The following is a 10,474-nucleotide window of genomic DNA, read 5'->3' as shown; positions in this document are numbered from 1 at the left end:
GCAGAGGGAGGAACTGAGAAGGACACTGTCATAGACTAAATGTTTATGTCCACCCAAAATTCATATGTTGAAACCTAATCTCCAGTGCAATTGTATTAATATTTGAAGGTGGTGCCTTTAGGAGATGATTAAGTCGTGAGGACTGAGCCCTCATATATAGGATTAGTTCCCTTATAAAACAGACCTCTGAGAGCTCCCTCACCCCTTCCCCCATGTGAAGACACGGCAAGAAGTCATCTTCTATGAACCAGAAAATGGGCTTTCACCAGATACCAACTCTGGTGGTACCTTCATCTTGGATTTCCCAGCCTCCAGAACTCTGAGAAATAAATTTTTGTTGTTTATAAACCACCTAGTCTATATATTTTATTATAGCAGCCCAAACAGATCGAGACAGACACCTTGGTTCCTGGTTTGCACTGCAGCATGTCATGCCAGTCACTTAGAGGATTCTGGAATAAGGGCAGGTAATGGAAGTGAGAGACAACTGATGTTGGGACATCATGTTTTACACTTATTTAGCTTGATGCACCTTTAATATAGCCAAGCAGCAATGTCAAAGAATTGGTTAAATATTCAGGTCCGGAATTCATAGAAGCCTGAGCTAAAGATATAAATGCAAAGTCATCTTCACAGAAATGGTACCTGAAGCCAAGGATATGGCAAGTGTGATCAGATGAGGACTTACGATGGAACCTCAAGAAATCTAGCATTATAAAGTGTTTAGAAGCTCAAGTTCTGGAGTCAGACAGCCTGATTTTGGCTCTACTGACCACAAGCTGTTTTTCCCTCTCTGAGTAGCATTTACATCCTCTGCAAAATAGCTAGTAGTTGCTGGAGAATGAAATGATACAATACATGGAAAGCACCTGCCATGATATCTATCCCATAGTAACAGCTCGAAATATGTCAGCTCTATTGATAACACAGCAGAGAAGAGGAGGATAGACCAGCCAAGAAAACAAAGATGCAGCAGCCAGAGAGAAAAAGAAGAAAAATCAGAACAATGAATGAATGTTTTAAGGAAGAGTCAGCAGTGTTGATGTTGCAGATAGGTTAAACAGATGAGGACTGACAGTAGTCCTCTAAATCCAGGGACCTTAGAGAAGCCATGTTAGCAGGAGAGGTTGGCAGATACAAGATTGGAGTACGTTAGGGTGAGAAAATGGAGGCAGCAAGTGTAGAAGACACATCTGAGAGTTGGACAAAGAAAGGGAGAATAAAAATAAGTTCCTAGTGAGAAAGGGAAGGAGGGCCAAGGCACGCTGTTACTAGAAGAAAGAGACACCGAACGATTTCTGCCACTGCTCTCCTGTGGAATGGCTGGCTCGGAGGCAGTGAGTTCCGCATCACCAGTACTGTTCACACAGAAACTGAACGACCTCTTGTTGAAGGAGTGTGAACAGAGAGCCTGATGACTTCTGAACCTATGATTCAGTGAAAGGGACTAATGAGACAAAGGGACTAGGAGTGGGGAGTCAGGAAGAGTTGGCTTGTGTTGACTGAATTACAGAGAAAGGTGGCATTGGACGAATCAGCGTTGCTTAGGTCAAGTAGTTCTCAGGGAAAATGTGTAGAACTGAAATGATTAGTAATGTTTTGTGACTATAATTTTTGAACTTCTAGATTCATGTTAACCTAAATTGGATTCCAATTTCATGCGTGGATATAATCTCCACTCTTTAAAAGTTTATAAACAAATGCAACAACACTGATAGAACATTGAGCTAAATGAAAGCTGTAGTGGGAGTGAATTCGTCTCAACCTATGGGTGAATTAGCAGCAAGGTTTGACATTACCATCCCAACAATATTGGACCATTTGGAACAAATGGGCAAAGTAAAGAAGCTGGATAGATGGGTACCACATCAATTAAATGAGTATCAGAAGAGAAATCGTCTTGAAGCTTGCCTTTCTTTGCTGTCACGACATAAAGACAAACCATTTCTACACCCTATTGTTACATGTGATGAAAAATTGGCTCCTTTTGACAATCACAAGCATTTGGCACAGTGGTTGGATAAAGATGAAATGCTGAAATACAGTCCAAAGCCAAATATTCATCTAAAACAGCTAATGGTGTCTGTTTGGTGGTCCAGCACTGGTATTTTCCACTACAGCTTCATGAAACCTCATCAATCAGTTACAGCAGATATCTACTGCAACCAATTGGATGAAATGATGAGGATGCTTGTGATTAAGCAGCCGAGATTGGTCAATAGAGAGAGACAGGCCAATCCTCTTGCAAGACCACATGTTGCAAAAAACAATGCTGCTCAAACTACAGAAGCTGGACTTGGAAACTCTCTGTCATCCACCATATTCACCAGACCTTGCCCCAACTATCACTTCTTCCAGGCTTTGGACCACTTCTTTCAAAGAAAAATATTCAATTCTCAACAAACTGTGGAAAACTCCTTTCATGATTTCATCTCCACTTGCTCTCCAGGCTTCTTCCCTGCTGGCATAAACAAGCTACCATTAAGATGGCAAACCTGTGGCAATAGTTTAGGCACAGACTTTGATTAATTGTACTGCTTCTTATTTGAGTGTATAATAAACTACACTTTTGATTTGAAATCAGACATTTCATATTTAATGACCTAATACAATCAAATGATATGATTCCTGGATCAACAGTTATAGAACACAACTATATTTGTAACACTAGTCCTATATGTGTGTATGTGTATGTGTGTGTGTTTTCAAGGGTGGTAATGAAAATTTTTATAGATTAAGTCAGTTCTAGATGCAAAAAAAGGGAGGAAAAATCTTAACTGTTTTGATTTAAAACTCTGTCTTTAAAAATCAAATTATTATGATGTCTCAGATAATCTGATGAACCTCACCTTTTGGACTTAACCCCAGCGTGTTCATCTATATTCTACAAATATTTCTTGATTCATTCCCTTAACTCTAAGCCTTTTCAATGAGAGTACTTTATTTTATAGATGCATTCTTTGCCTCTAAAAACTTTCCCATCACTTAAACATTTCACCAAATCCTTCTTCTGAAGAACTTTTCAGATTGGTCAAAAAAATTTGACAACACTACATTTTTCCCCTTGTGAACGATATCGTTTTTTCCTATAAATGTAATAGTCTGTATAATGTAGGAATGCATTTGGGTGCAAGTAACAGAGAGTGTTTTTAAATCTGTGGTTAAATCATAAGGACATGTATCATCTCATTGAGCTAGAAGTCTGCAGGTAGGTGACCGCAGGGTTCTTTCAGGGGCTCAAAGATACCATCAAGAACCCAGACCCTTTCCACACTCCTGTGCCATCACCATTAGCATGTTGCATTTTTATTCCCATGCCTGTTGCCTCACTGTTGGAAGATGGCTGCTGCAATACCAGACATCACATTCTCACACTGTGCTTAAATGCAAGAATCAAGCATGTGGCAAAAGATGTTCTTCACTCACAGGGTTCTGGGGAAGAAGCATTTCCAGAAGTCTTCCTTACAGCCCCCTAAGCCAAAATTGGATCACACAGCCACTCCTAGTGACAAAGAAGGCTGTGAAAGTATTTCCCTTTAAGCGTCTAGTCAAACTCAGTCTCCTCTTTTGTATGAATTAAATAAAATAGTGCCCTGTTAATTCTACCACCAACATCCCTTTTGCATCCATCTAATTCTCTTCACACACCTCTGCCCAGTGCCACCTCTGTGCTACAACCCATCAGAATATCCCACCTGAAGTACTCTAGCAGTTCCTAACTGGTTCCCCAGTTGCCTCACTCTGTCCCCTCTACCATCCACTCTTTCCAAACAGCTACAGTGACGTTTAAATGCAAATCTTATCATGTTATCCCTCTTCAATGGATTATAGCCCTGAATGATCTGGCCACACCCACCCTCCAGCTTCATCTCTGGGGGCGTTTCGGCTCACTCTCCTCACTGGGATCACACTGGCCTGCTCTTTGTGTAAGACCCTCAACTCCTTCACACCTCCAGGCAGTTGCATGTTCTATTCCTTCTGTCTGCAGTTCTCACCCATTAGCCACCTCAGCTAGTTTCTCCTCAACTTTTATGTCTCCACTTACCTGTCTTCACTGCATGCAATGGTTATTTGTAAGATGTTGTCATTAAATCAATGATGCATGACAGAAACATTCAAAGTTTTTCAATATCAATGGGGAAGGAGATGTGATGTAAGAAAATCAATTTTTAAAAAAAATTTCAATAGTCAGTAGAGGTTTATTTATTAAGACAATGCTGGTCCTTTTGTTAAAATCACATTCAATGAGTAGCTATTTGGCAGTACTAATTTTCTTTTCCTAAATTTCTTCATTCTTTTAGCCATGGGTTCAACAAACAATGTAACAACCCAGCTCCATAACTTCCTAGTGGTGATGACACCTCAGACAAAGTCGGTCCTTCAATCCATTTCTTCACCTGTAAAGTATTGGCACTATGATGAATTGTCCCATTCTCGCCTCAAAGTTGGTGGCCTTTGTTCAATCCTGGTGCTATGATGAATGTTCATGCTTTAAAACTAACCCCAAGAAATATATAAAAACATGACTTTCAAATACACACTGCTGTGCATAGCTTAAAACTAAGAAGTTAATCATATATTCATGTTTTTACCTTCCTGCATGCATTGAAATACTCTATAAAAATTTATTTCTACTAATTCTGTATTGCAAGATATTTGAATCAGGCAGTCTGTCTTTCACTACTTTTATACTGCAGGAAGTCCTCAGAACCAAGATGCTCAGACATCAGTCACTCCAGACCCAGTCCTTCAGAGGAGTTATGCTTGTATATGAGCTCCAGGAACATTAAAATAGTTCTTTGGAAAAGAAGAGCATCCTAGGAGATGAAGCAAGCTGCACCTTTGCTTTCATTAGTGAAAATGCCCTGTGCCAGAACCTTGCTGTCGAACGAATAGAAAGCACCGATATGTGACCAGGAGCAAAGGCCTCCTGTACCTTGAGGCCATCCCTGATTCACTTCTTGCAGTGGCTCAGAGCTGGATTTCCACTCCCCTGCCGGGGTGGCTGCCCATGGACTTCTAGACCTGAAAGAAGGAAATTTACACCTCCATTTAGCAGCGTTAAGAGCCCAAGACGGGCACAGACCGCGGTACAACGTGGTGGTTAAGACCGAGGAAGCTGGAGGCAGACCTCCTGAGTTCCAGCTCTGCTCTGCCTTGTACCAGACGGGCAACCCTGAGCAACCATTCAACCTTCCTGCGGTAGGGTTTCCTCACCTACAAAGTGAGCATGCTAATAGTACCTACCTCCTAGGGTTGCCATGAGGAGTAAATAAATTAATCCCCAGAAAGCGCTCGGAACGACGCCAGGCTGGCACACAGCGAGCTTGCGAACAATGTTACAGCCTTTCAACATTAGAGCCCGACACATTCAAACATTGTGCCCGGGGGGGGGGGGGGGAATTAGTTCTCGTGCGTTACAAAACTTGGGATCCCGGTACCCAGAAAGCAGGCGACGAGGGAAGAAATCGGGTGGGGCAGAGCTAGAGCTGCGGCGACATTTATCCAGCGGAGCCCGTCTACAGCCTCGGTCTCCTGGTCTCGGGTCTCCACCGTTTCTTCTGGCGGAGTCAGTCGAGGGAGCGGCGCAGCGCAGCTTTTCTCCAATCAGGCACCTCAAGGCTGGCGCCACGTCTGCGACCTGATCCAATCTCGTCCCCTGGAGGGCGGGAACTCGAAGTTCCTACCTGCACCTGTGGCTGCGGTGGCCGCCTCCTGGGTTATTTTTTTTTCCTCTCCCCCCCCCGCCCCCCCCCCCCCCCCCCGCTGCCCCGGGGTTCTGGTTTCTCGAATCACTTGGCGAACAACCAGCAGGTGGGCAGATGCCCTTTCCCGTTCCTACGGACGCGTAGGAAGGCCCAGTGCTCCAGAGTGAGCAGCCGGGCTCCCATCTCTCGGCGGCTCCCGGGCGGTGCTAGCAGGGAAGAGGAACGCGCCGGAGGATGAAAGGCTGCTGACCGGGAGAGCCTGCCTGGACATTCACCTGGGGGCAGCGAGCCTGGCAGTCCCTTGCTGCGGCGCCTCCGACCCGAACAGACCGCGCTGCGAGCCCGGGGTTGCGCCGCGGCGCGCAGAAGTTGGAGGAGCCAGGGGAGACCAGCAGCAGCACTTGGTTTAGCTGGGCTGCTGCGGAGATTGCGACTGGTCCACTTCCCAGAAGCCGATCTCTCCAAGTCCGCGCCGAGGGACGCCGCGCCCCGGCTACCAGGTTGACCCGAGCGCGCCCCCTTTGTGCTCTCAGTCGCGATCTCTGCGCGGGGCCCCGGGGTCCTGGGAAGCCCAAGCAGGTGAGCGACTGGGGGTGGTTCTGCGTCCACCAAGGCAGAGCCTGGCACCGGTTTGTCACCCTGGGGTGCCTCCGAGTCCCCCGCTTCCCGGTACCCTAGAAGAAACAGCAAGCCACAGGCGCTCCAGAAGTGCGTTGCCCGTACATTTGCGGTTTTTGCCATCTTTTCCTTGAGCAATTCATACAAAGCTCTTACGTGCACACAAAGTTGATAATCGTGGAGAAGAAAGTGTAGGTTAGAGGACAGAAAGCAACATCAGGACACCGCACCACCACCATTAGTAAATAACGGGGTGGGGGTGGGGGTGCTTTTCCGATCTGCAGCGCAGGAGGGAATAGGACGTTTGCAAACCCAAGTGCCAATTGTGCCTGAGGGTGTGGGTGCATTTTGTACCGAAAGAACTTTGGGGCATTTTTTTCTTTTATTGTTTTCAAGTCGCAGCCCGAGTGTGTCCTCGGGGCGTTCGGGGGAGGAGCCGGTGCGGCGGTTTCGGGGCTCAGCCGAGGCCGCCGCGCCGCCTGCGGTAGGCGCTCGGACTTCCTCTCCCTGGCGGTTCCGGGAGGAGAACCTCCAACGGCCGACTCCGCTGAAGTTTCCCTCCGGGGCGCGTTCGCCAATCCCGAGAGCGCCCGGCGCGTGGGCTGGGACCCGGCAGAGCGGAAACCTGGAAGTGAGCCGCGGCGCAGGCGAATCTGCGCATTCGTGGTGGCAGTTCCCACTAGACCCAGCACAGAAAGTGGACAGTCTCGCTTACGATATTAGCACCTAGGGGCTCATAAGCGGCCTTTCCGCTCCGCAGAGGAGGTATTAAAAGCTTGGGGAAGAAACCAATTGTTTGGAAGTTCCTGCGTACATTCTTCCTCCTTTAGTGGAGGGAATTGCACAAGGAAAAAAACAGACGCCTTTAATTTGTAACTAAAATCTCAAGAGTTGCGTAGTACAAACAGACTCGGTGCATATTTTAATAAAGAACTAAGGGAAGAGGCCATTTGCACTTGGCTCATCTCCACCGTCAGCTGGGGGTGGCTTCACAAAGACGTAAGATTGGCGTCTGGGGAAATAAAAGGAAGAGTAGGACGGCGGTTTCCAAGGGAAGTTAAGTCTAGACATGCTTCTCTGAAAGTCACAAGGCAGAAGTGGTTAAAGGGAGAATTTAAAAGAAGCAAAACAAAACAGCACGAGCTTGTCCCTCCCTCTCTCATACTGGGATATAAATTCTCTGAAGCATCTCGTAGAAAAGGATGCTGCGACGGAAGTCTATGGAGGAAAATCTTTGGGGGACATTTCGCGATCGTTCGTGGTCTGTACTCATTGTGTACCTGTAGAGAGGACACACTTGGTTCCGAGCGCCCTCCTCCCAGGTGCTCATCCGAAGGGGGACCGTTATGGCCGGGTGGGTCACCTTCGGGCGTCTGTCTACAGTCAGGCAGTGTGGACAGAACGGGGCATTTTCTCTCTGGAGCCAAGGTTGGTCCAGATGGCCGCGAACATCCCCTGAGCGCCCCTGGTGCGGGGCCACTGCACTGCCCTGGAGGCAAGGCAAAGGTTGAGGTCGGGGAGTTCAAGGCTCAGCCTGGAGACCAGGTGGTGGCGCCCTGGAGGCCACTGGTCCAGCCGCACCCGCGGGGGAGCGGTGGTGCCCACTGGGGGCTACACTCGGGGCTCCGGTCACTGCGCACCCGGGAGATCAGGTGCCAGGCGGAGCGCAGGGGAGGAAATGGGATTGGGGGGCACGTGACTCCGATCAACCCGGTAACTCAAGTTCTGTTTTCTTCCCTAGCACAGGGCGCTGCCCCGGCACCCACGCCGCGGCCCGCGTGGGAAAAGCCGGGGAAGGGTGGCGTGAACTGCCGGGGACCACGCGGAGAGAGGCACCGCCGCCCGGTCGGTTCCCCGCGGGGCGCCCCGGGCCCCTCCGCCGGCCATGGCGGACAGCGGCGGCACGGGCAGCTCGGGCCCCTGGTGGAAATCGTTCGCCAACAGCAGGAAGAAAGGCAAGGAAGCCACGGTGGGGACGCAGCCTGAGGCCCAGCCCGCCCCCGGAGAGCCCGCGCCGCCCAGCCCGGACTGGACTAGCAGCTCCCGGGAGAACCAGCACCCCAATCTCCTCGGGGGCGCCGGCGAGCCCCCCAAGCCAGACAAGTTGTGCGGGGAGAAATCGGGCAACAGCCGCCGCAATTTGAAGATCTCGCGCTCGGGCCGCTTTAAGGAGAAGAGGAAAGTGCGCGCCACGCTGCTCCCAGAGGGAGTCAGGTCGCCAGAGGAGGAGGGCTTCCCTGGTGACCCCCAAGAGGACAAGCAATAGCCCAGCGCTCCAGAACTCTGTCATGCGCCAGTGCTCCCCCAACCTCCAGTTCTAAACCCGTAACTTCTGACCCGCTCCTGTACTCGGTGTCTGATCCCACCAAATTCAGAATATTCATACGAATGCCTCCGTGATTTTTTTCTGGAAATTGAAGTGTCAATTGAGTTTTCAATATTTCATGACTCCAGGATGCGTTAAATATTTATTTGTGGTAAGAGAAGATACCTGCCGCTGAGGAGGTTGGCATAATTAATTTTTTCAAAATGCTATTCTGGGGCCTCAGCTCCTGTCTCGCGTCACCAGTGGGCGTGAGAAGGGTCCTTCTCTCAGAGATGGTAACTCAACGTGAACTCCGCAGCCTCTCAAGTTTGGAAGGCACGCTCTTATTCAGCACTCTGGAAAGCAAATCACATGTTTAATGCCTGGAAAATGCACTTTAAGGGGTACTTCCATAGACTTACACCTTAAGCGAAGGGGTGCGGGAGAAAAGCATTAAGTAGAAGCGTTTTAAAGGAAGGCAGGGTTGCTTTTAATGTGGAACTACAAAACTGTACCGCCTGTTTTAGTGTGGGCTATTAAAATTGTTGCACTGTGAGATTTCAGGTGACTTGTATTTTTTCCATTCCAAGACTGAAGCCCATCATACTTAAAGCAGGCATGCAAATTCTGAGGTGACAGAGTTAATCATTTGCCACACAGCAAAACAGCTACTATTGGAAAACTGCAGGGAAGAGAACATTTCTAGAAACCAGCAACACCCAGACTGAAACCAGTTAGCCAGATATCCCTGTTTATTGATACTAACCAAATTCAAGGAAGGGAGACAGAGGGACTAATTCATTATTCCTGGAGTCTCCTTTTACTTCAGTGCATTTTCATAGAGTACAATAAGTCACAATGCTAGTGACACATCCTTTTTAGCATCCATTGTTAACCTTACTATCAATTGTCTGAAAATACTCAAATGGCCCGAAGTCTTTTAGTTTGTGCAACTAAAGGGGTGGAGGGCTTTTCACCCACCCTGTTGCTTTAAAAGCTTATGTCTTTGGTCTAAAGTATGCATTTATCTAGTTTCAAACCCTTTAGATCTACCAATCTGAAGATTGTTAACAAAAATCTACCTGTTTGCTTTTATTATGAGCTTTAAGAAAAAGAGTAAATGAATACCACTCACTTTTGGCAATTACAAGAGAGTTATTGTAGTCTTTAACAGACGCTGGGATTTTTCCCACCGCAATACAGAATAGTTCATTTATAAACATCCAGAAATGCATTGCAAAGAAATTATATTGATCAAAGTGTATATATTGTTAGAAAATGACAAGCAAGAACTTAATTGAAGCTTCTCAATTTGTATATTTAGAGAGGCTATTTTTTTTTGTCTCTCTCAAATTAGTAATTTATAAAGTAGCAAAACATGTTGATTGTTTAAAGAAATTTTACAAAGAAATTTGATGGAGATGGCTAAAATGAATTTAAATTAATGAATCAAGCTTGGGTACCAGAAGAATAATAGAGCTAACCATTGATACATGAGTTTCCACATGCCAAAGATCTAACTCTAAAGGAAAGCATTTATTTGGAGACTATGAACACCTTACATTAAAAGAGAAAGTATGTGGGAGTTTTTTTTTTTCCTTTAAGCATGAAAAGACTTTTTCATTGTGTATTTAAAACTGGAAAGTATGTGACCAAAATCTCATCAGCATGGGCTTCCTGGATGTGGAAGACTTCACAATAGTTTTAAATGGGCCCACATTCTCTAGATCCAGATAAAGAAGAGAGAGTTGAGAACTTGAAGTAGAGAAGAAATTCATGGTAAGGGAGAGGATTATAGGCTGGCAGAGCAATGGGAGTGAATACAGAAAATGTCAAATAAGGC

The 10,474-nt window shown here is 46.8% G+C and overlaps 1 protein-coding gene across 1 annotated transcript; it reads left to right on the top strand.

The window, feature by feature from the left end:
- The first annotated feature begins 5,964 nt into the window (after window positions 1–5,964).
- Window positions 5,965–9,114, top strand: PRR15 (proline rich 15). The gene is made up of 2 exons (XM_069462169.1): window positions 5,965–6,287; window positions 8,068–9,114. Exon 2 carries the CDS (start codon window positions 8,212–8,214, stop codon window positions 8,590–8,592), a length of 381 nt encoding a protein of 126 aa, XP_069318270.1. The 5' UTR covers window positions 5,965–6,287; window positions 8,068–8,211; the 3' UTR covers window positions 8,593–9,114.
- The last annotated feature ends 1,360 nt before the right edge of the window (window positions 9,115–10,474 follow it).

The sequence above is a fragment of the Eulemur rufifrons genome, chromosome 29 (assembly GCF_041146395.1).
Source record: "Eulemur rufifrons isolate Redbay chromosome 29, OSU_ERuf_1, whole genome shotgun sequence".
Classification (NCBI taxonomy): Eukaryota; Metazoa; Chordata; class Mammalia; order Primates; family Lemuridae; genus Eulemur; species Eulemur rufifrons.
This window is presented reverse-complemented; position numbering and strand designations above follow the sequence as displayed.